Source organism: Poecilia reticulata, chromosome 9 (assembly GCF_904066995.2).
Source record: "Poecilia reticulata chromosome 9, P_reticulata-male-v2, whole genome shotgun sequence".
NCBI lineage: Eukaryota > Metazoa > Chordata > Actinopteri > Cyprinodontiformes > Poeciliidae > Poecilia > Poecilia reticulata.
In genome coordinates, this window is record NC_088838.1 from 26846539 (window position 1) to 26872855 (window position 26317).

General features: G+C 38.8%; 1 protein-coding gene across 2 annotated transcripts in view; it reads right to left on the reverse strand.

The window, feature by feature from the left end:
• Positions 1 to 1243: 1243 nt before the first annotated feature.
• atosb (atos homolog b) overlaps positions 1244 to 26317 on the reverse strand; it is a 28821-nt gene continuing 3747 nt past the window's right edge. Inside the window, exons 1-10 of one of the 2 annotated variants that reach the window (XM_081610815.1) lie at positions 16360 to 16919; positions 7722 to 7910; positions 7376 to 7549; positions 5294 to 6621; positions 3818 to 3876; positions 3354 to 3447; positions 3091 to 3249; positions 2462 to 2530; positions 2180 to 2385; positions 1244 to 2000 (exon numbers count right to left, since the gene is read on the reverse strand). In XM_081610815.1, the coding sequence (XP_081466941.1) occupies positions 1847 to 2000; positions 2180 to 2385; positions 2462 to 2530; positions 3091 to 3249; positions 3354 to 3447; positions 3818 to 3876; positions 5294 to 6460 (1908 nt within the window). In that variant the 5' untranslated portion in view covers positions 6461 to 6621; positions 7376 to 7549; positions 7722 to 7910; positions 16360 to 16919 and the 3' untranslated portion in view covers positions 1244 to 1846. Of the gene's footprint in view, positions 2001 to 2179; positions 2386 to 2461; positions 2531 to 3090; positions 3250 to 3353; positions 3448 to 3817; positions 3877 to 5293; positions 6622 to 7375; positions 7550 to 7721; positions 7911 to 16359; positions 16920 to 26317 lie in introns of those variants that run through there. The other variant, XM_008418044.3, reaches the window with a different exon arrangement.

A 26317-nucleotide genomic window follows, 5' to 3' on the forward strand; every position in this document is an offset into this window, starting at 1 on the left:
TCTGTTCAATGTTTTACATTTCTGGGATTAAAATTCACATATTTTCTGTTACTAATTTATGGAGAGCAAGGCAAAAAAAATTTAATAAAATCTATCTGGGCAAACACTTCAAACTGACCAAACAATTAAGCAGTAAAATTGTGAAATTAAATTTCATACATTTCCAAGCTTAATCATAAAACCTTAGTTGGACTGCAAAAGTTAAGTAAAATGTAAATGACTGGATGCATTTACAAAAATAAATCTCTAAATTACTTCACAATGTTAATGTAGGATCGCCAGAGTCAAATTTTCACAATGACCCTCAATCATGCAGAAAAAGAAAAACACAAAAACAGAAATATGGGTTTTACACACCAGTCTCAAAGTTTATTATTTTAAATATACATAGACTTTCCCCTCCATGTTACACCCCCCCCTCTTCATTCTCAACCTCCCTCCCCTCTCCCACTCTATCAATTCTTTGTCATCTTTTACCCCTCCAACAAAAAGCTTCTCCAGGCTGTAAAACACGCTCTACTTTGTGCAGCATATTGCTCGTTAAGACATATTTGAAAACATAAATTATAAATACTACAGCTTGTATTTTTATTTTTTTTTTTTCAGTTTGAGAATGCTTATGCAACAGGTTTTTCTTCAGAAATCAGTAATGAAAAATTGAAAGACAATTTGATTAGTTTAAAAATACAGCATCCTACATTGAAATACTTGTACTTATTTATTCTTTTGTGGTCAAAAATGGATGGGAGCAATTTTTAATTTGGTTTGATTTCTTTTTCCTAATAAAGACACAACATCTTTGCCCACAAGTCACGATTTGTGTTTTCCGTTTGTTTTTTCATTCGCCGAGTTCTGATGAAAATATCCAGTTATCAAAACATCCCAAGACCGCTTCCCCTCATTATCGGCGCTAACATCCAGATGTTCTCAACACAATCTAGAAAGTAAAAGAAAACAACACAATGTCCCTCAGTCTGGCTACATATGAGAAATGGACTCCATTTTTTTTATAACAGCGAGTACACAGTGGTCTGTACGTTGACAGGTAAAGAGTGTTTTTTTTTCCAAAAGAAATTCTGAGTTTGAACAAATTAAGCTAATGTTGTTTTAAATCAATTTAAACCTCGATCAAAGTGAGCCATTCCTACTACAGCTCATGCCTTATGTTAATAGTGTTCATCTCTCTACCATCTGACCTCATCAAAGAGGTGTAAAAGTGCTTCAGATCAAACAGATACAGATGTGTTAATCATTGAGGGCTTTTTATTTTATTCCAATCTAAAGTTGCAGAGCTACAATTGTTGGTCCATTGAGGCAGCCGACGTTGCAGGCAGAGTGAAGGACAGAGTGAAACGGCACTAAAGGAAAATTCAGGTTTTTAAGTCACAAGGCATGCATGTTAACACTTAACTCAGAGAGTTGCCACCAAAAGTGTTTAGTCTGTGATATGCATCAGTCTGTTTTGGTGTGTGTATATCAGAATCTGTGCATTTCTGTCGGTCAACAGACGAAGGCATTAAAAAAAAAATCCTGCTTTTGCTTGTATGCTCATCAATCCCTATGCTGAACTCCAATATTTTAAATATTTTCAAGTGACTGCCGTGTTGATTTGGTTGACATTTTCAAACTGTCTCTCAATCTACGGTGAAGGAATATTGCAGGAAACAAAAAAATGGGTGATTTTTCCAAAGAGCAACACTGTCTCTGTGTCAGTGTGCCTGCAGAGCATTTTATCCAGACCTCATCAAGTTTTGTGTCCATCATTCTTGCAGTCAGTCATTTTTAAGGAAACGACGAAGGGACTTCGTTTTTAAATCAGGAAAGCCTCAAAAAGTCAGGACAGGGGTCACATACGGGGAGAGTATTTGGGGTTTCTTGGCACCTCGGTGAAAGATTTCAGCTCATACGGGATCCCTGTATCCACTTCGATGGATTTACGAGAAAATAGCAGCCGGATATCATTGTGCAAGTAAATTTTTCCAGATTTGGAGCTCTGGAATCTGAAAAAAGAAAGAACAATAGCAGGTAAGTAATTTTTTTTTTAAAAGCACTGCAAAAGGCTGCTAATATTCCTTTTTAACATTTGATTGTACAATGCATTTCTAGAATAAGTAGTAGGTCAGTGAGCAGAATGTGAAGGTGTAATAATAACAAAACGAAAAGACAAGTTCAATCATGCCTGAGATGTATCAAGTAGCAAAGAATTCTCTTCCTGTCGAGCGCTCCGCCACCTGGAGACGCCTCATCGTTCCCCTCTGTGCCTTCCTCCACTGGCACCAGGAAGATGCGGTGACGCAGGAAGGTCATGTGATTGACTGGCATGTCTCCAAAGTTGTACGTCACCAGGAACATCTTCACCACAGTTTTATTGGGATTAAATAAGGTCTGAGGAGATGCATGTAAAGATGATTAGAAGCTACGCAGAATGAGCCTATTTTCTTTTCTTTGAGGATAAACTCACCACTTGAATGGTCCCTGCTTTGGGTATGCTGTATCCTTTCTTTCCAAGAGGCTCGAGTGATATCACACCCTGATGGAGAGAAGCAAATATTTACAACTCAAAAAATAGAAAAAAACAACAAACGATAATTAAAAACTCTTTTTTTTTATTTTAGTGGCTTCAGACTTCCATAATCATATCAGAATAACCAGAGTTCGCAATAATTTTCTCATTTAAGGGCCATTCTGTTAAATAAATAATACACCCCAAATTTCTAACCATGCTAATCACTAATGCAAGGTGTTTAAAAGATGTTATAATGTGGACTACGTAATTATTTTGTCTTGGTTTTACATTTCATATTTTCTTTGTGGAGAAATCAGAATCCACCACAATTGGCACAAGCAGGAAAAGGTTTCACAAAAACCAGAGATCAGAGATAAGTCATGAAATTCTGATTGGTGCATCTCTAAGTTTAGCTAAAAATAAGGTGTATGAAAGCATAAACAGAATATATTTATGCCAGTACAAAAACCCAACTCAGCAACCACAATACCAGCCTACAGTGGTTTAGGTTTCTGTTCAAATCTCTGGCTTTAGGGAGGATACAGTTTGAAAAGGTAAACAACCACAGATGAACACAGACTGACCAGGAAGGGCGAGGGAGCACTGTGCTCCGAGATGTCGTAGTACGTAACCTGCACAGGCAGCGTGACATGCTGCGGGCAGTAGGAGCCGCTAGCTCCGATCTCTGCTGTGAATCCTTCAATCTGCCCAGATGGGGAGAATCGACCCTTCAATATGGACTCCTGCAGCACAAGCAAAAGGGGAAAATTGTTTAAGTCATTGACGTGAGCCATTTTACTGGTAAAAAAATTAAAAGTCATAAAAAATAAGTATTAAACTTGAATACCTCAAAGTTGCCCAGCAGCGATCTACTGATGGAAGACGAGGACCAACGTGTGGCCCGGCCGGTGTCGGTCTGCCTGCCGCTGCGCAGCTGCCGGCTGCATATGGCCACAAACACACACAAAAACACAAGTGGTTAGTGGCTGAGATCACAACAATCTTGCCTTAACCAATATGTCACACGGCTGCGAGTGTGTCTGCAAACTAAAGTCCAGACAACAAACCCTTTAATTTAGAAAAAGAGGAAGCATACTTTAAACACCCACACCTGTTCCCCGTGTTGATTTGACTAAAATCTGACAACCATCACAAAATCATTCATTTACTTCCACTATGACATGGAAACTACCATCTAGCATCCCTAGCAAAATATTAATTTTAATGGCCTCATCCTGTTTCTGTACCCTGTGTACTTTCTTGATGATAAATGTTGTAATTAGAGGCCTACAGAAATGATAGATGACTCACCTTTTCAAGCGCAACCCAGTCTTTAGTCGTCTCCCTGATCTGGTGCAGCCTATGGCAGTCTGGAAAAAAAACAAAACAACAACAACCCACAAAAAATGTAAAAATTGTTTTCTTTTAATCTAATTATATCTTAATTTGTCACTTCAATAGCATGCCCTGTAGTTAAAATTTTATTCTAAATCGCATCAGATGCTCCAATCAGTACCAATAAACAAGCTCTCCCTGTTATCATTTGGTAGATATGTGCGGTTGGGTGTTTCAGATTTTTTTTTTTACTTACTGAGCTTAGACTATTAGACGCAAAAACATTTTCCATTTCCAGGCCTGCGTACACAGTGAGGGTCACTCTTTGGTCAGATGACTCATCACCAGCAAAACTCATGCAACCTCCAGCTAATTTTTCACTCATAGTTAAGTTCCTCCTAATTTATCCACCTTTAAAGCCTTTGTCAGCTTTTTTTGGCTCATCTTCACATACAACTAAATGTACATTAGGCATTATTCAATTATCCTGTGTGTAACTTTTACTTAGGGAAACATAAGTTTTTTAAATTTTTCATCACTGTTCTTAACTTATTGTGCTTTTACTACACTATGCAGCATGTATTTTCCTCCCTTTCTAAATTTGTTTTAGTTAGATATCTAGTCCTCCCCTTTTCTTTCCTTCCTCATAGGCTCTACAGTCTACAACCCTGTTAGCACTCTCCCCATAAGAACTGACTGCATTAGCTCTTTCTAGCCTTGCAGAGTTAAAAAATGTTGAGTTCACTTCCAGAAAGATTTTAAGCAAAATGCACCTATACGTGTGTGTGTATGTTCATGCATCAGCATGAGGGACGCCTCACACTGATGTTAGGGAACAATAGCCCTTCCCTCAATGGGTTTTATTCTGGGGCTGCTCTGCACTGTTCCAGTATGCAGTGATAATGAGCCAGCGTTACTTCGTGCTTTAAAGGTTTTACTTGTTCTCATAGTTTCCGTTTTGTTTTCATTGATGCTCCTTTAGTTTTCCCTGAATTAATGGGGGCTACAAACAATTCATACCAAGTTGTTGTCATTTCTTCTAAACAAACCACTGTTGCCCCTAACCACAGAACATCATTTCTCTTGTTAGCCAAGTGTGCTAATTAAATGAGAAATCAAATAATCATAAAAATCCTCATATTTCTTATATGATTTAATTGCATAAAGTGTTTTCTAAATACTTTGCATTATAGCCTGTTTGGCGCTTCCAACAGCTAATGGAGGAATTATGGTGAAGTATTCAAAGACAAACAAAAAAATTGAAAACTGGACTTCAGGTGTGGTTAGTTATATCAGAAGCCAACCAAAATGCACAGTTATAAACAGAGAAGAGCTGGGGCACTGCCTCTGTGAGGCAAAGAGACATTATAAAAATGTCATTTCCTCTGTTCACTCTCCTATTACTTGAATAGAAACATAAAATGAGGACATAGTGTGTGAGTGCGTGCTAACCTTAGGATGGTCTTGTGTAGAGGGCAGCAGGTGGTTCCAGTATGGAGCAGCTTTAGCATCGGTGCTACGACATGAAGTTACTCCTGAAGTTAGCAAAGACAGTCTGCTTCTTTTAGATGTAGAGGGCCCTTCGTCTTCAGAGCACGAGTCTACTGTGTCACTTGGGGAAATCAGTCTCTTTTTGGCCGGCCAGGGGCCTCCAGAGAATAGACGGTGACCGTTACTGCTTGGAGTTTTCTCCCAGGAAGCCAGGCCATTTGACGAAGTGGCCTGTTGGGTGGCACTTCTCTCAGGAGGAGAGGATTCGAGGCCAATGTCCCATTCAGTAGCTTCCCCTGGTTCCTGCATCTCTGTGTGGTGTGGAGGGGAGAAAGGGCCAGGAGGGCTTGTGGGGCTGGCAGGATTAGGAGTTTCATATGTGGATAGTTCATATAATAGGGGGCTAACCTGTCCTCCAGATGAGCCATTACTACACCCATCATGTCCAGGGCTACCTAACAAATGGGTTGATGTGCGGATGCCATTAGCCGTTTCTGTCCTTGCTAAGCTTCCGTTGGAGTGTCCCTGGTCACAGATATGCCCATGTGGGTCGCACTTGGGGGATAGTGGCGCAAATGCATCCGGGATGGGTCTGTCATGATTGTGCTGAGCCGGTCGCCGGGAGGGAGTTTGGCTTGGGGAGAGCGGAGGTGACCTAGGTGACAGTCCACCTTCAGTGTCTCTATGCTCCAAATGCATGCAAGAGTATGGAGAAACAGGCCCGCCAGGCCCAGTTATAGATCCATTCCCATTAGCTTGAGCTGGAGTGGACCCACATAACACACCCCCCTCAATCACCTCATTGTCTGATGTGTCCTCCAGGTGGGAGCGCTTTTGAGTCAGCTGAGGCTCTTCCAACACTCTTTTATAGCCCGCTCGACACGGTCTTTGTTGGGCATCAGCATGTGATCCAGTGGAGGCTGAAAATCCTCCCATCTGAGAGAAAATAGAGAGCTGGTAAACCTTTTGGAGTCGCAACTCTTCTTGGTCAAAGCGCCTGGGTCCCTCGGCTCTAACGCCAGGATCTAGTCCCACCATTGGGGATGCAGATGGAGGCAGGTCCCCCTCCTGTGCTGGAAGCTCTAGTTGAGCCTTTTTCTGGGCCAACTCCACGTGAATGTGCCGCATGGTACTGCTGCTGCGAGTCTCGACTTTCCACAACAAGATCAAATAGATCCTCGCAAACACCAAGAGGCACACCCAGACGTCCAGCAGGAAAGGCGATGGCCTATAGGTATGACTAGGAGGACATCAAAGTGTGTGAAACAAGACGATGAGCCACACACAACCTGAGAGGAACAAAATGCTGCATTAGTATGTAATTTATGAAAGCAATACTAGCAAATAGTGAAAGTGGGACAAAATCTAAATGTGAGTCCCATAAAGACGAAAACCAAGAAGGTATTCTGTGGAGATGCACCAACAAATTGACTGCTGACTGTAATCTGCCCATTCTATTGTTTGATATGCCTGTGGAAAATTTATGTTACATGCCGGTATTTATCCCTAACAAGACTCTTTGGTGTGGAATCTACTTCTAAGGCAAGAAAACTCAATGTTGTCTAAATTGAATCAGTAAGGTCTTTAAAATGAAGACAGAGTACAGAGATGTAAAAGAAAACATTTGCATTATATGATAATCCAGTTCAATCCAACTTAAGACAAAACTGTCTTCATCTGTCCATGTGATTAAATTGAAATAAACCAGACTGACCTGAATTTGGACAAATTCTGACTCCATATCAAAAGTTAAAAACTGGACCTGGTTGTCCTGTAAACTTGCTTGAGATTATACTGGGTGTGAGTTTAGCTGTGTAAATGAACTAAACAGAGCTGACAAGTTTCCAACCATTGACCTAGTCTGACATCTCCTGTCTTTGTTATTGTGTGATCTGAACAATTACAACAAGAAACATAAACAACAGAAGGCAAGCACACAGATTCAACCAATTAAAAAAATGCTAAGCATTATTATTATTATTATTATTTCCATCAATGTATATCTAAAAGATTTTGAGAACAATGTGAAGATCAACACCTCACCTTTGTGCAACTGTGTTGATGGGTTGTCTCTGGCACAGCATCAGAAAGATGTGTCTAAATGAGCGATTCATGGAATTCATCCATGTTTCTGGAAGCTGGCATGAATTTATGCCAACATCACAGAGCAGATAATCAGGAAACAGGATCAAAGGTGAACGGCACAAGCACTCACACCTACGAAAATCAGAAGGTATGTCAACTACTACCAATAAATGCCACACATCATAACAAGAAAATAACTGCATTGTAAAACGCAAAGATAAAACAAAAACAAACAACAAAAAATACAATTTCTAAATTATCTGCACAAAATTTGATTAATCAAATTCAGATGCTGAGAAATTACCAGCAAGTGTCGCAGTGTCAGTACGGCAGAGGGCTAATCAGAGGAAAGGTCTCTGAATCCAAGTTGGCAGTAATTCTGTTGCCACTCCCTCTGTGATTGGCTGACAGCCAGGTGAACCGTCCTTGGTTACCTGGGTGTGAGGTGGGACACGGCTGTGGCATCATGGCTGGGTCATTCCACCCAGTGTCCCTAAAGAAGAAAATATACATCAAAACCACAAAAAGATCGACACAGGAACTCCCTGAAAATAGGTAAAAAGGACGGATTGTGTCTGGAGAAGCAATAAACTCCTCCTAAATAAATCCATTAGAACACACTATAAACATCTTATGCAGAATTGCTTTCATTCCCATCCTCTCTATGAAAAAAATCCCCCATTTTAAACACAAAGGCCCCAAACTCTTTGAGCTGATAATCACACATGAAGGAGTCACTTCATGGAGTTGACTTGGCACCACACGGTGCTAAACCAAAAGAAGTGGGTTGTGTCCCATCCTACTTGGACCTGAATTTGGGAATGTTGGGTGAAGGGAGGGAGGCGGGGAGGGTCGCAATGAGCCATCACCATGGCGACACGTAGCCCAAGGATAACGACTCCTTTGTACTTGGCCACAAAGAGGGAGAAAGAGAAGCAGAGCTACAGAGTGCTTGAGGAGGCTGATGGTGGTATGGATCATGTTTGGGGGGGCGATAAAAAAGCTTCTTTAGAATACATAAATAAATAAATAGTACATAAATAAATACACATAGCAATTTGGTGGTCTCCCTGAGAGGTGCTTTTACAGATTTAAAAAATTAAAAAACAACCAAATGCCTGTTCACTTTCACTTAGAGTTGGTCTCTTTTCTCCCCTTTACAAATAATAACTCTGCTTTTTGTAATTTAAAGAATGATGACAAAACTCAGAGATACAATTTTTAGACATCAATGAAAAAAAAACTACCATTTAAGCATAAACTCTTAAAAGATTGAATCACAATTCATCCACATGTCTAAGTTGTTGTTCTTATAAGAAATGATCAGACTAGATGCACTCTGGGTGACCTGCAGTTGGTATTCAAATTATCTTGCTGACAAATAGTGTTTCAGTAAATCAAGTCATAAGACAAGTTTCTTGTACGTCTTCCTTAGATAAAACTCTAAAGTTCATACAGTTCAGTTCACACGTCTTCTCCAGGAAGAAGAACATAAAGAAAAAGTGAGACATTCTAAATATCTGTTTTTCCCATACAAAACACTGCTTATACCAATCATGCAGAACATTATGACTGCCTGCTTCATGCTATGGGATATAGCACCAATCAGCTAGCAACAAATCCTTTAAGTCTTGTAAACAGTGTGGTGTGGTGTCAATGGATAAAACTTGTTAGTCCAGCTCAACCCAGATCGTTGAATTGACTAAGATCTTGAGAATATCAAGCGGAGGCTCACAACTGAGACCCTGTTTTGGCAAAACTATCAGGATCTTCGGTTTCCATTAAAAAATGCACATTGTTTCCAGTAGTGCTGGGGTAGGTATTTTGTGTCAAAATAACATCCACGTAGATAGGAGGTCACAATGTTTCACAGCAGAACATTACCAAAAGCGACACAACCCTCCAGTATCTTGCCTTCTTCCCAATGTGCATCCTGGTATCATGTGCTCCCATTCTTCCATTGCTCCATAGTCTAGCTCTGATGCTCTATTACCCACTGCTTAATTACCCATTATCCACTGCTGCTTTTGGTAGTGGACAGGTCATCCAGACTATGACTACATAGGTCAAAAACACAACAAATTACAATGCACTTTGTCTGTATTCTGGTGCCTTTCTCTCAGACTAGCAATCTGACCACCGCAGACCAGGAACACCCCACAAGAGATGTAGGTTTGGAGGTGCTGTGTCGCAGACAAACATTAACTTTGAGGACAGGATTTTTACTTGCTGCCTAGTATAGCACATAAACCAACAGGTGTCACAATGAAGAGATAATCAGTATTATTTAGTTTTACTCTCAGCCCTCGTAATGTTATATCAACGTGTACACAATGGGTTACCATAAGGTATTTGCGCTCTCCAACTGCTGCACACAAAGAATCGCATAGTTAGGAGTGACGTCTCCATCACCTATAATTAGCTACCCAACATATGGTTTCTTTGCAGTCACACAGCGCCATGGGGAAATCTTAGACTGCACATAAATGCCTCTTTCACAAATGTGACAAAAACTACTCCACAGTATGAGTATAAGACTCTTAACAGCTACTAGGGCTACCAATTAAAACATTTCCAAAAAACCTGAGACATTAAATGCTTACTGCTAAATATTGTAACTATTGCAAAGCAATATCAGCACCGTTTCATATGACAGGTCAAAATGGATGCAAAATGTTTAGGACTTTAACAGAAGCTTCTGATAAAATTAGAGTATTCACATTTAAAATACTGTAAGTAATGACATCTGATATACTCAGGTGGAGCAGTTCCCAACTAGACCTATTAAAGGTCAGACAGGGATCTCTGGTTCATGTCATTACAGAATAAACAGACAAAAAAAAGGTTAACACGAATCAGTGCTTCACAAAAGGGAGGAAGTATAACTGCTACTAGTATTTATAGCTACTGTTCATTTATTAGGTTCTAGGTGCTTCTAAATTTCTGGCCATAGTTTGAAGAGGCGTACGGCTGGTAGAAGCTGCCCAGCCCTTCTATGGCTCGATCTAGCTGCCAGCAGTGGAGAGGAAACACTCTGGCTTCACCCCAAGAAATACTTCAGGTTGCTGGGTGTGTGCAGGAAATTTACAGCTGCATCACTGAACATTGTGACTATGCTCTGATATTTGCATTTTAACATTGTATAATCTGGCATGCAGATATAGTGCCAAACTACTTTGTGCTCCAAAAGATTTTTGCCCAAAAAGCAAATTTGTATTGGTATCGAGCCTTTGAAATTGGTAATGGTTTGCATATTAAAAAACTGCCAGAGGGAGAGTTCAGTTCTCTAGGTGTGGTCCTATCTATCTGATCTACAATCTCAAGTTTCAGTCACTTATTTCAGGAACTACCTGATAAGTCAACAGGTATTGGTAATTTCAAAACAGCTGGAAACAATATAAGTTATTAATCCTCTGAAAACTGTAATTTACAAATAAGACAAAACTTTTATCTTCACTTAAATTGTAAGTCCTAAGCACATGTCAGATCAGCTGTTCAGCTCATTGTCATATGGAAAAAAAAACCTTAATGGTTCACGTTGGAAAATGTTAGTTTTTTATAGACCAGGATCAAGTAGCACACAAGGCAGTTGGGGAAAAAAAAGTACATCAAAGTGTCCTTGCCTCTGGCTGAGAATGATTTATCTTCTGCACTCAAAAGACAGTGGGGGAAATGAACAAAATGACAACCTGCCAGCAGATTGCATTGTTTTCTCTGGGTGCTTTTCCTTTGGTCCCTTTTGCCGTTTCATACGTTTGCACTTTGTTCATTCTGTTCCTGTTCTTTCCTCCATGGAATTGTTTATGCTGACCATTTATCAATACCTTGTACATTTTGTTCCTGCTTTGAACATTCACAATCTAAAGTAGTTTTATTTAATCTACAAATTGTCCACTGTAAGTAAGTGTGGTTCTGTACATCTAATAAGCAAGAGGCTTTTTTTCTACTGGAGATCAGCTTGGCTTAATTTGGTTTGATTAAAGACCATATCTGTCAAGTTTCTTAAGAGCCATCTGGCTGAAATATGGATCAGAAGCACAATTAATACAAATAAGTTACAATACAAAGTCAAATTATGTATGAGCTTAAAGCCATTTTATATATATATTGATCTCCAAAATTCATCAACGCACTCATCCTACCAAGATGAGATAAATTAATCTGTAACGTTCATGTGTACAATATGGGGTCAGTGGATCCTCTTCTTTGGTGGATTTTAGCTTCTGCAGAAGTGCTAAGATGTTTTCCAATGATTCTATAAATGCATATTAATAAATATTTGGTATTATCCTATTAAAATTGGCTGTTATTTTTAGAGAGTCTCATATTTGCAGATATCTTCTATTTGACTGCAGTTGTGCTCTGTAATCCCCAGCAAATACTAAAACATAAACAAGGTAACACAAGCATGCAAAAAAGGGATACTTATGTGCAATTATTAAAACACTTAAAATCATTGTTTCTTTAGTTAGAAAATGTCCTTAAATTTCCTCTTGGAAATTGATGATAAAGAAAGATGGGACAAGAACCTAATAGCAACTGTCATTCAAAACAGAACGAGGGGACACAAGATGATGGGCATGCAGTGAAACTTCACCCTGGCTAAAGACCTTGAGAAATGTATAAATAGACCAGGACCATGAGGGGCTCCCTCTCCAACATCAGGGCCAACCTAAGGTGTTCATGGCTACAGCTGCTACTCGACACGTTAGCTCACATACTACAAGAAAAACTCAAAACAACTGAGCCTTGCACTGACAGTTAGCAAAGTAAGCAGAATCCTGCTTTTACAAGTTTTTCCAATAGAAAAGAGTGACTCAACAAAAGGAGAAACAAAGTTAAAGACCTGGAAGTGTGTAATCATTGACAAGCAGGTAAGTAATACAATATGCCTCCAGTGGATCCATTTCATGTGAAGGTGTTCACAAGTTCGTTTATCAAAGACAACACTAGCATTGACAAGGCCTCTAGTTAGACCTTTAATTACTGTGATCAAGAGCCAGGTATAGTTTTAGTCTACCTCTAAAACCATCAGGTATGGTTTTAGAGGTATACTACATAGTCTACCTCTAAAACCAGACTAGATAGTCTACCTCTAAAACCATACCTTATTAGATTATGAATTTAAAACATGCTGCTAGTTGCTCATTCACCAGACATTCCCTGTAAAGTGCTGTTTGTGTAGCATGGAGGCTATTTTTCATCCTGAATATGAGTGTAATATTTTGAGAAATTCAAACCTTTGTTGTCAAGTCTAAATGGTAAACATATTCCAAATTGAATCATCATGAGGGATGAGTAACAGCACAGAAATGAAAAGGTTGATTTTTTATTTTTTTATTTAACAGGAAGTGTTTTTATTTTGAAGAATCAGTAACATCTTCATATCAATGTTAGCTTATAAGCAATACAATACGACACTGGAGGTAAGTTAAGTTTTGTTTCTTTTGAAATCACCTGAAGGCCTTTAGTACAGAATTTTGGATGTAAACCTCCACAGCCATACAGTCTTATATTGCACTATGTCTTTCACCATCGGGTCATTGTTCATCTTCACATATTCTCTCAGAACATTATTAATAAAGTCATACAATCACAGTGGCGGGGTGGAATGTGCATATGTTTGTTCACAGGAGTGGATAAAATTGTCAACACATAAGCACCATTGTGTGTTGAGGCGAAGGGAGACAGTGGTCATGAGGTCAAAGGTCAGATGTCCTGTGTCAGTTGACTGATCAGGAGGGCTGAGAGGTGTTTTACATCATCATGAGGAAGGGGGTGTCAGACTTGCTTGACAAATGTAGCAGAACAAGATTATAGGATCAGTGCAATGCCTCTAGTTAACCATTAAATCAAACCACACCAAAGGCGATCAGTAGTTTGAGTAGCAACTACAGTGTCTGAATACTCAGTAAAACCATCTGTTTCACAGATGCACACTTAGAAATATGCATCAGTGATGAGCTTTGAAAACTTGAACAAGACTGAAATATAAACATCTTGAACTTTTTCAAATTTTGTCACATTAAAACCACAAACATCACTGTATATTGATGGTATTTTAAGTGCATCTTTTTGTTGTTTTTTTAAATTAGATACAAGATCCTCTAAGAGTATGGCATGCATCCTTATTCAACCCCATTACTCTGACACCCCTAAGTAAAGTTAAATGAAATTGCCTTCAGAAGTCAACTAATCAGACGAAGCTAACCAATGTGTGATGCTATCTTAGCATAAACAAAGCTGATTTGTGGGAGTTCAAAATCCCAATAAAATACACACGGAAGCTTGTAAGATGTGGAAAACTTAAATGGGGTATAAATACTTTTGGAAGGCACTCTGACAACACACAGAAACACATCATATATTGATGGGGCTGACCTAGAAACCACCTCCCAGTAAAACCTAGGAAGGTGTCAGAGACTGAGTTAAAAGCTAGAGCCTTGTCGAAAAAATAGCCTGACATTTGGCCTGTGTATATATTAATCACAACACACAAACGCCACATACCTAAGCACACACACACGGACAAAGCCAAGCATTCAAAGCACCATCACTTTCTGTCTTTCGGCAGCATAGGAAAAACACGTCTTGATAAAGATTCTTCTATACCTCCTTCTGTTTGACATTCACTGTGCCCCACTTTAAAGATGCTCTATTTGAAAGAAACACAGCTGCTGCACTTGCAGGATTCTGGATTTAGATTGGACAGCTCACTGACTGAAGGTTGCTTTTCTCTTTGTTTAGCTTACATTTCAAAGGCGTGAATGATGGAGCCATATCTTTTAAAGTCTTAACTTCCATTCATCCATTGTAGCTCACAGCAACATTTGAGTTAAAAAAAAAAAAAGAAAAAAACATTTTATGGTCTTTCTTTAGAAATCTTGTTTAACCGAAAGAGGTTCCGGCAAGATTGAAAATAAATATGTTGCTAAAGTTCAATGCCTTGCAAAAGTATTTGTACCTATTAGATTTTTTTTTTATTTGGTTACTTTACAGCCACAACTTGGAGTGTAGTTTACAGGAAGTTTATGTGATAGGCCAACACAAGCAAATACATAATTGCAAAGTGTGGGGAAAATGACACAAGGGTATTAACATTAAAAAACAGCTTAAAGCAAGGCATGTATATCTGTTCTACTTTCTAGGACCATCTTTCATTTCATTTGCAACTGCAAGTACTGTAGGATACTGTATGTCTCCACAAACTTTGCACTTCTAAGGGTTGAAAGTTTCCCCATTTCTCAATCTATGTCATTGCAGCTCCCAGCTACGTATATGTTGAGTGCCATTATCCTGCTGGAAGGTGAAGCCCGTCCCCAGTATCAAGTCTAGTGAAGCCTCTACCAAGTTAACCTGTATTAAGCTGTAAGCATATTCCCATCAACTCCTATCAGCTTCCTTATCCCAGCTAAGGAAATGCATCTCCTTCAGAGTTGCAATCAGCCTCTCTTGACTTCTACTTTGAATCATAACATTTTCCAGATTAAAAGTTCCATTAGTCAAAAAATGCATAATGAAAAGGAGGAACCTATAAATAAATGGCACTGGAGAAGTCGTCTCAAATCTTATGACACATTGTGTTTAGTTGCTTTTTTTTTGCAAATTGCACAGCCAGGGTGAAACAGAAACGGTTGCATTGAATATAGCGCTAACACCAAGAAGGTCCACCTGCAAAGTCAATAACATTCATCACCTTGGCAACTACCAGGCGTAACTGCATCGATCACGAGCCTCACAAGGTGTTCTTGCAGTTTGGAAAGGTAGCAACCAATAGTTAAGCATAGCTGTCTAGATGCGCTATGGTGGAAAATCATAGCACAGAACGTCAAAACATTCTTTATGTACCCAACTGTGGAGTCGTTCCGCCAGCTCTGGCTCACTAACTTTCAGACCACAACTAGCTTTCTGCATGGTAGCATACAGTAATGTCCAGTCCTTTGTTCAAGTCCATCATTATTTAATGCATCTGTCAAAAACTGTGTCATAAAGAGGAAAAAAGAAACGTATACAAACTGTACCCAACTCGAAGTCACAGGACTAGCCAAATTATGAGAAAATGTGGAATTTATAGTACAGGGATTACGGTACATGATAAAATGACCTTTGCTGGAAAAGTAGTTCAATTTTTCTCCAACTACTTCTTCAGAAAACAAATATGAGCCACATTGGTTTGACTTTTTGACAATTCCCTACCCTGTATAAATGTGAAATGATGTATTTATAAGTCTGTGGCCTAGGCTGTTATCTTGAATGAGCCTTTTGGGAAAATAAACTTTCATCTCTGGCTTCTCACAGACACTTTGCACTGCTTGCGTTTTGAGTCTATTCCATAACAGATTGTCTCATCAACCTTTTGCAGATCAGCGCCTGGACTACTCCCAGGTCTGTTCTGTGCCTGGAGGCTGATAAAAAAATACATATAAATACACACACACACACACATATATATATATATATATACTTGTTTGAGAACATTCCTAAACACAAAAAAAGTTTCTGTCTGCAAAAAAAAAGAAAAAAAAAATCAGCTGATTGAGTTGAGTACATGAACCCCTGTCTAAAAATGAATGGTTTGAAAGACAACTGAATGCATCTGTGTTTAACACAAACATATGACAGGAAGTAGCAAAGAAAAGACGAAAGTGACCGGGTTGGATGTAAGATGAACAGGGCAGATAAGTCACAGAGTTGCAGTAAACACAGCAGCTCGGCTGACATTCTGAACTGGGCAGGCAAAGTGACATTTTTGCTGAAAATGCTATTTGACTCAGTGTCCCCCCTCTGTCCCTCCTGCTCTCCCCTCCCTTAGTCTGTCTGCCTTTCATGTGGCCATTTTAGGAGACGTTGAGTCATCTCAGCTCAGCTGACAATATGACAGAGATCAACAGGAGCAACAGTGGAGCACTTGACATGAGAGCAGGAGAAGTTGTCACACTCACCCTGTCAAAGATGAGGTTAGTCTCCTTCCCCTCTTTATTTTAGGTCAGAGTAGGTGACACTGTTCTCCTCTGCTTGCTCAGGCTGCCTTCTCCCTCCCTCTCTTGACTCACTGGTTTCTTCTTCGCTTCCTCCGTCCTGAACAGTTTGTAGTGTGAAAGAGAGTTCTGCCTTCCTCTCCTTGTTTTGTTCAGCAGCTTGCAATAATGCGTGTTTTCTCTGTTTTCTTCCTGTCTACCTCTCCACCCTCATTTCGCACACACACATGCACAAATCAAAAACCTATCAACAACTCCCAGCCCCCATATACCTCGCCTGTGCCCTCCTTCTCCTTTTCTGTTTTAAGCCACCCCCACTTTTTTCCTTCTTTCTCCTGTTTATGAACTCCTGTAAAGTATCTGAAGCAGTCTCTGCTCATCTCTCATTCTTTTTCCTGTCTTTTCTCACACTCTTTCCTATTCCTCTGTCATTCTTTTCAACACTTTCTCACAGTCCTCTCTCTCTCTCTGTTTTCTTTCTGTTGCTTTCCTCTCAGCTGTTAGAGTGAGGCATGCTTTGCTCACTCAGCAGTCAAGGCATACAGAGGAAATAAAGGAGGGGGGATTGGATGCTGCAAGCCGATTGGTGAGCTAAGAGGGGGGTCAGCTGTAATGAGCAAAGTTCTGATTGGTTGAGAGGACAAGAGTGACAGGGGAGAGGAAGTGCAGGGAGCCAGAAGTCCGCCCACCTGCTCCTACTGAGCCTGTTCTGCAAAATTAAGAAGCACTTTTCTGAAAGCATGCATTCAAAGTTCATAAACTTTAAACATATTTTCACTTCTGTGATTACTTTTGATCTTTTCGCACAAAGCAATACATATTTAGCTGAATGTAACTTTCAAAAGAACAACTTATAATAATAAGGGAGATTAAAGAACCGCACATCCATGCAATTCACCCTCCCCCTTTCTGTGGAGTCTCTCATACACAAGCTGCAGGTTGTGCAGCGCGACAGCTTCAAGCAGGAGAAGCAGAATAACAGCAGCCAGAGGACAGATAGGGAGTGGAGCACACACGAAAAAAAGTTTATCAGCAGAGCACCAGAAGCAGCAATCAGCTGTGCATGTGTGTGACTAATTCTAGCATCTGTGAGCTAATAAGGAACAGCACTTTGATTATGCAATGAATGTCACAGAGGAGAGGAGTGGAGTTGAAATATCCACCGCACGAAAAAAATGCATCACACACTGCAGAGCGCTCTCTCACCTCTCGCTCAAAAACAGGAGGCAAAGCTATACGTCTAAGAACATTAGGCTCGCGTATTTAGCACACTTCTTAAGTTCTGCATGCTTGTTGCAGACACAAACACGCCTCCCTGCAGCGTGCTGCTTTATCTTTATAAGGAAGCTGTGGTTTGCTCATTAATATAGGTCTGTTGGTTGGGACACACAAGACAAGTCTAAAGGCAGCTCTGTGTTTCTTCATGTTTCAGTTAGTAACTGTCACCATCCTGCTATGACTGCTGATTTACATCTGCCTCCTGGTCAGCTTCCAACTGTGACACACTGCATCTGCTTCTACCCAGATGGAAAATATATTCCTGCCTGTTGCTGCTTAGTTGTCATGTTATTTCTGGCAACAGAGAGCAGGAGAAAGGTTAAATGATAATAATAATCACCAAACATTTATATAAGATGTTGGACAAAAGACAACTTCTACTTATTAAACTTTTTAGGTTTAAAACAATAATAAAAATCCCAGTAACCTGAACTCTCTTGGCAATTTCCTGCACTTCTCCTACTACCGTCTAAATAAATGTGAGGTCTAACATCTTGCCAGAATAATTAAATTACTCTGCATAAAAGCATGAAAAAATTATATGCACTTGTTTTATGGAATACAAATTGCCAGGATTGTTTGGATATACTTAAGGCGTTAAAAATATTATCAAACACTTAATAGTTTTTGTGCAAAGGTTTCATACTCCATCGTGAGTATGAAAATAAAGCAAGAGACAATTAACAGTCAAGGTATAACAAGCTTTTGAAAAATCCCAGTTTCCAATAACAATCATTTTCTGAAAAACTGTCAAAATTACCAGTTTTCTGAGTCCATATGCAGAATAGAGAACAGCGGCATTAAACTGCTTACACGGGTTGCTGTGCATTGCTGGAAGCTGCCTCAAATAGGCCTGCTACACTTCGCTTGTTCACAGGGGAACAACCAACAGAAAAGTGCTTAGAAATATTTATCATTATGAAAAAAAAAACAGCAAGTCATGCTGTGGAAACTGAAGGAATTCCACCCATTATTCTTATCAGCACATTGCTATTTTAAAACTATAGTGAACAAGCTTTCAGAAATAAAGATATGTCACTACAGGGGCAAATTGCCTGACAAATTAAGCAGCTAACATCAGCTTGTTAGCTCTCAGGGATGGTACAAAAAAAGAAAACTGTAGGGAAAAGAGGGAAACATCATCGATTAACGGTTGTCTTTTACATGGAATCCTGGATAAAAAAAATATGAAACACAACAACATGACAAAATATCAGATATACATAAATCTACCCAAAAGAATAGCAACAAACCCACCTGAAAATGGACACAATGAAATACGATCAACAATAATGCTGCAAAGTACCAACAGTTAGTTAAAAAAGTCAAATTAACTACTTTATATGTCAAGATTGCAGGAAGGAGAATGAGAAAAACGCATAATGATAATGTTAATAGTTGCATGTCTAACTATTGGCAATCTAGTTTGCAATTTTATCAAACAGATTGAATGTGCCCATTCTCTGAAGTTACTGGAATAGAGTTATTTAATATGCAACAGTAAATGCTCGTGGACTAAATGCACTCTTTCATAGAGGAAGAATGCAGGCCCCTCTTGCTGCAGCTTGATGCACTGAGCATGCTTTTTTTAAGTGTGTGCAAACATATATGTGCGCAGACAAGTGGTTTAAAAAAAAAAACAAGACACGTGTTTAACTATGAACCTCCAAATATAGAGATGTGGGGATAGGAAGGAGATGAAAGGGAGGAGACAGAAGGTGGAGGAGGAACTTTAAGAGACAGCGAGATAAACCGACGACCAAAGGTTGAGTTGAGACAAGGTTTCTGATTTCAAACAGGCTCAACTGAATCTTCACATAGAAAAGTTTCATAATAAAATTACATTTTTTTTGTTCCAAGCCAGATCTGAAAAATCCCACGCTGCAGTATGCACAAATGTAAACAAACACCTTCAATCTTCTGTTGACTTTAGAGTCGAGGCCGTTTCTATATCTGGGGTAAAAATGGTGGGTTTCCTCTGTGGAGACCCTCCCCCTATACGAGGGCACAGCCAGTCCACCAGAAGAGAAAGACAGGCTGAAAGTACAGACTCGCAATATCAAACACTCACATTCCTGTAATGCTGTCTGGAACATGAGAATGTGTTTTGGTGTTGTGTTTGGATCCTGCTGAAGGAGAGTGAAGTTTTGTAATAGTCTTAGTAATTAAATTTTGCCATGTCTTGCAGATTTCAGACTTCAAAGTGACACCATCAGTGTTTAAGAAATGTTATCTTCTTCTCCAATTACATCCTTAAAATCTAAGCGAAACAGAAATTTAACCCACGTGATAACTCCGAGAAAATCCATTAGTCACAGTTTTGACTGAAAGGTGAAAAGGTCACGCTCCATGTTAGGAGGAAGGAAAGGACAAAAAGAAGAGAGTGAGGTGATGAGAGAGACGGGTGGAATGACAGTATAATAATGTGCATATGTGTATGAGGGTGGAGGGGGTGAACGCCCATATGAGCACATTTGAAGACGTGTGTGTACTCCTGTGTGGATTGAGCTCTACATAGTGAGGTGCACTAAACTCTAAATTTGACACAAACTATTCAGTCTTTTAGTGTCAAAATAATTTTCATGACTTATCTTTAAAAAAAAAGTGAAATTGTTTGATTAAATATGCTTGAATGTTTTGATGTTTCCAATATGTCAAGAGATTGTAAGCTATTAACGTCCGTTGATCTCATGAGTTAATAAATATCCATTTCATATCTTAAAAGAAACAACCAATTTTTTCCCCCCTTTCTTGAAGTCATAGATATTCAGTTTACCGTTGTGAGGCAGCTGTGTTAAGACCAGAACAAGATCTATAAACCACCATCATATCATGATCAAATTTTACTGTTGTTGGATAGGCAAGTTCCTGCAGGCTGTTACCCACCCATTGTAATCTCTTTTAACAACATTTGTAAAGGTCTGAGGTGATTAGTAAAAATCTAAGGAGGAGATTTTAGATTTATACAACTTGGGAAAGTCTTTTGAAACAACTGTAAGTTTGAAGATCACCTTAAGCACTCGCATAAAAACAGATGTCTGCTTGAGACCCCCATTTGGTCTCAAACACGGGTCTTCAAATCCAGCCCTCGACAGCCAGTGTCCTGCAACTTTTGGATGCATGGCTTCAACACAGACACATCTGTGGTGAAGGTCCGATGGCTCGACCACATACTCCAGCCATTGGATTCTGGTGTATTGGACCAGAGACATCTAAAGGTTGCAGGACACAGAGGCTCAAAGCTTGTATTTGAAGACTAGAAGAAGAGCCAAAAACCCGCTTCACAGAAAATTGAACACAAGAACCATCAAAGCTCAGGATTGTATTTAATGCAAGTACCTCTTTCCACTGTCAAATAAATGTTGGGCTACATCAAGAAAATAATAGCCAAAATTCATAGACAAATTATGAAATGTCTGTATGAAGCCAGTACAGAAAAGTTGCTGTACTGGCTTCCCACAGTCTAGATATCAATGCAAACAAAAATTTGTGGACTATGCCTAACCCCTCAACTGTTGTCATGAATTAAGTTTTAATGCAGCCAAGGAATGACAAGTATCCCATAAATGTTGGTTTGTGCATATTCCACACATACCGAGAACCCTACTTTAAGCCTTTTGCTATCACCCTGCAGTCAGAGATCTAATTAAGCTTAGCTTTGCTAGCATTGATATGCTGATTTGCTTTAATATGCTGATTAAAGCAGCATATTGTAGATGCTATATTTAAATTAAACTAATAAATGAAATGAATAAGAACAAATAATAATGACAATTCAACATATAACCATGATGAGTGTATTCCAAATTCTGATTACATTAAGGTAAGGCTCATTACTCATCGAGTTATACAAGTCTAAACTGAATACATATATGCTAAGAAAACATTAATAATATCTAGTGATGACTGCCTGGATCTGGTGAAGGTAAGAGCAGGTTGAAGATGCAAGTGATCAATATGCAAAGACTCACCCAATCTTGTTTAATGTACTCTTAACCTCTGTTAGATTTCAGCAAAATAAACAGTTTCAATTGTCCAAATTAGACATTTTGTGTATAAATTAGCCAGAAAATCAACACAGATAAACCTGATAACACTGCTTCCACTTATGTGACAATTTTCACATAGCAATCAATTAATTCACAATGATATGATACTACAAGATGTCTTCTATATCCTGTAGTGTCATGCAATGTGCTGCTATGAATAAATTCCCTAACTTACATTTAAAAAGTTTTATGCAATCCACTTGATCTTATTTTACTTAAATCCAATTTAAGATTTGTAACTTTTACCACAAGAGTTGCGCAACTTTCACAGCCTACATTTAATACTAATTGCAAGACTTATTTTTTTCACTTTCCTCTCTGATAAGAGCTCTTTAAAACAGATAAAGGAACCAAACAGTGTAGAAGAAAAATAATCAAGAAGTGACTTCTGTACAATATCCAGTAATACAAAAACTGCAATTAGAGGAAATGTGGAGATGGGGAAAAAGTGTGGCAGCCCAATTCTTGGTGACAGGCCCGGCCAGCTCAGAGGAATGTTCCAGAAAAACATGCTGCCTATTCATGGAGGACAGGAAATAAAGATCTCTCTCTCTCTCTCCACCTCATCTCTTTTCCCTCTCAGTTCTCAATCCTTCACTTTACATTCAGCTGCTTCTCTTTTCACCTATCTCTCATGCTCTTTAATTTCATGCTAGGGGAACTATTGCATTGTATGATTGTGCCACATTGCTTTTGCTTGTGTTTCAAATAGATATTTAGAGAGAGAAGGGGGGAAAAAACTAAGTCTTAAGCACTTGCCCAATTTCTTGCCAACACATTTCACCAAACAAGCCACCTGATGGTTACCAACTAAAATGGATGATGAGAAATATTACAAGAACAGTTAAAGCTTATTAACAACTACATTTCTGGGAGGGCTATAGAGTGAAATATTGCAAAGGACGGTTGAGTGTACAGTGAACACTGGGCAATTACATAGATTAATAGATTCAAGCTGCATGACAATAACATGTTTCTCCATCCAGATGAGTTCCCTTTTCTCCAGATTAGTTTTCTACACCCAAGTGTGCTAGGAGTAGAAAAAATGGTGAGTCACATTGAAAGTATCCTAAGATTTGTACTGGCAGATGCAGCAGAAGAGTGAATTAAACGAATTAAATGTGAATTAAATGTGGTATTTTACAATTAGTTTTTCTAATATTTCATTATAATTAAATAATATGTGCATGTCTGTAGGCTCCAATATGCAGGGCCTCTGATCCATTTTGGTGTGGGAATTTAAAAATAAAGGTCAACTAAAGGTCTGACTGGGGTTAATCCTGGGGTCAGTTTAACTTACAATGAGAAGGTTGCTCAGCAATCCCATTAGGTCACTGAAGGAGATATCCATTCACTGTCTACTGCCTAACCCAAACACTAACTTCTAATCTTCACCAAAACCAATCCATATTGAACCTACACCTACTTTGCACTACAGTAAAACAGGGCAGGATTTTTTGCTTAATTTGGCCCTAATTTGAGCCTGGAAAGTGAGACAACGATTAGTTATTAGAGTCTTCAATGCTAGAGAGTTGATTTGGATAAACTAATTTGTGAGCATCTGCCATCAGAACATGAAATAAACCCATTGGAGGCATATTATGTTGCTTACAGCTTGTTAGTGATTACATACTTTCAGGTGTTTAACTTTCAGATGTGTACATTTTTCTTGTTGAGTTATTTATATCTGTTGGAAAAAAGGACTTACTTTGATAATTAGCAGTGCAAGTGCCAGTTGCTGCCAAGTTTATCTTTTAGGGTGTGAGCTAATAGGTCAAATAGCAGCTGTAGTCATATGGAAGTCTGTATATTTAACAGGATAGTGTTGCAAAGAAATGCATCATAAAAAGCCACAGTGTGTACAATGTCAGTGTGAATCATAGGTGACAAATACCAAACTCAAAATGGGTATGGAGCTAATGTGAATAAAGAACTAAAGACTTTAATGCAGAAAGCCTCGCAAGAAACCCTCAGTTTTAAATGTGAAGCTGGTATTGAGCTATTACTTAACGCTATTGTTCACTTCGGTGGTAAACAATATAACGTCATACGAGTCTTGTACACTAAAATAGCCACATATACTGTAGAGTCAACAAGATAGGATTGTAGAAACCAAAACTGAGCCGAATTTGTTTGACTCACACTGTCTGCACCTGTGATGCTTACAATTCCCTCACACAGTTTCCACACATTCCCTGCCACTTTCTTCTTCACCCCTAAATAGTTGTCTACATGTCCCCTGGTCCTTACGTCACATCTTAAACAACAGCAGAAGAACAAAGCAGTTTCCCATCTCTGATGACACACAGTGGGGAAACGAGTCACATACATACAACTGCCTTTACAACGCAACACACTGATGTAGTGCAGTAATTAGCATGCAAATGAAGAGAGAAATACTGTGAAGATCTTTTAATTCACAGGGCTTAGTGACCCCATCTGAAAATGACTATATGAAAATGTCTATTTTAATAGTTAAAACACCAAATATTCTCCAGTATGATACATATAGTGGAAACTGTCTCTGAAATACTGCAGGATCTAACATCAACCGTCTTCCTTAATTCTGCTCTTGGGAGTAGAGCCAATCAGCAGCAAGGAAAATGAATGGCGTTCCTTGACATCATTCCAAATGACAGTCAACGGCACGCCAAGTAGCATTGCGCCTAGGTATCTCCATTCCCATCTGCGTTTTTCTTTGAATATTTTGGATATGCTCTATGAAATGTGGAGTTATGTCCCACAGAAAAATCCACAAGTAGGTGAATCTTCAATTACTGAACCGTGAATAGGTGGGTGGTTCCCTGTACAACCTTATTTAGTGAACATGTTGCTGCAAAAGTTCTTAATACAAAAATTCAGAGAAATGTTTTGGGAATAGCTTGTATTCCTAACAGTAGTTAACCTCACCATGTTGATCTGCAAATCCAATTAGTTTTTGTCCTTGAAATCATAGCTTAGTTGGATTGGACATCATGCTCAGATCCAAATTACAGAATCAGAGGTACAGAAATGGAACACTATGTAAGCCACCATAAGTGCTTCTTCCAGTTCTTGCTGTGTGTTTTGGTTAAAAATATCAGTGTTTGATCTGGCAGCAAAGTCTCCACAGACAGTTGCAGTCGAACTGCAGTTACACTGCAAACATTTGTATACACAGTTTCACTTCTCTTACTTTAAGGTCACAAATGTGTTTTTTTTTTATTCAAAATACATGGAGTAACAAGCTATTTAAATGCCAAGAGTCAAGCTTTTCTATTAAGCTATTGTTTGCCACAGTGAGAAGCAGAATACTGAAAAATGGATCATGTGACAACATAAAAAAGAAACAAGTCAACATGTATAGAGAGCAAAACGGTGACAGGAAAGAGGCTGAGAGTAAACAAGTCTTAGTATGATGAGCTCTCTGCTGACCTATATAATACAGACTTGTACCTTCCAATAACTACTCATTAATTCTGGCACATATAGAAAAGCTATTTAAAAATATAAAAGGCTCTACAGAAAGCAACGCACCACATTCACACGTGGTCTTCAATAGGACCTAAAAAAAAAATCTGAGTTTATATCCACTAAAACTGTGAGCATAATGTAAAATACAATGACAAAAGATTTACTAAAGGTAGTTTTACTTTAGAGACACAAACAAAAGGAAACGAGTTAAAAGACTGAAACTTATGAGTTTATCTTGCACTGAAGAGTGAACACAGACTATGCAGTAATGAGTTATCTCAAACGAAAAGAGAAAAGATTACCAAAACGACTGACCACAGGATCTTCTATGTGGTGGCTCAAACACGCAAATGGGCAGTTAGGAATAGCGTGAGAAAACCTTCACAAAATGCTTCCACACTAAACACTGAACCACAAATCTTCCTATCCCATTATAATAAACTGAAGACCTGAAAACATTATTAGAATTTACATTGCTGTAGATGTCAAATTATAATTATCACCACCACCTAATTCTGCTAAGACTGTGAATCTTAATATTTTATGATTAATAATTAGCCAGGAAAGTAAATAACCACTTTCAAGTTATATTTTCTAAGAAACTGCAGTTGCACTGCTCATCACTTTTGAGTAAAAGCTCTGAATGACAACCAGACAGGGGTTTTGGTAGAGCATGATTATCCCACAATTAGATTGACCTTTAACATTTCGTAACAACATACCATCAGTCTGTTTTATTAAGTGGCTTAATGGCAAAAAATGAAAGGCTATTAACTTAACATGGCACAACATTTGTAAGATTTGATCAAGTAAATCAAATCTTCAAGAATAAACTGTATTACCATACAATATGGAATCTTATGGTGCCTTACAATGCATATGAAATACAAAATATAAAAGGCAAACCTACAACAAAATCAATAAAACCAATGTCAAACTAAATGTCTGCTTAAAAAGTAAAGTATTTAACTACAACAGTACAGACATTCCAGAGTCTTGATGCCACAGCTTTAAAGCAGTCACAAAATGTGTGTTTTGGGCCATAAGCAACATCCCACCTACTGTTCTTAAACAAAACTTTGGGATTGCAAAGAAGAGATCCAGACAACCCGAATGCAGTCAAGGAGTTTCTTTCTTTGGGT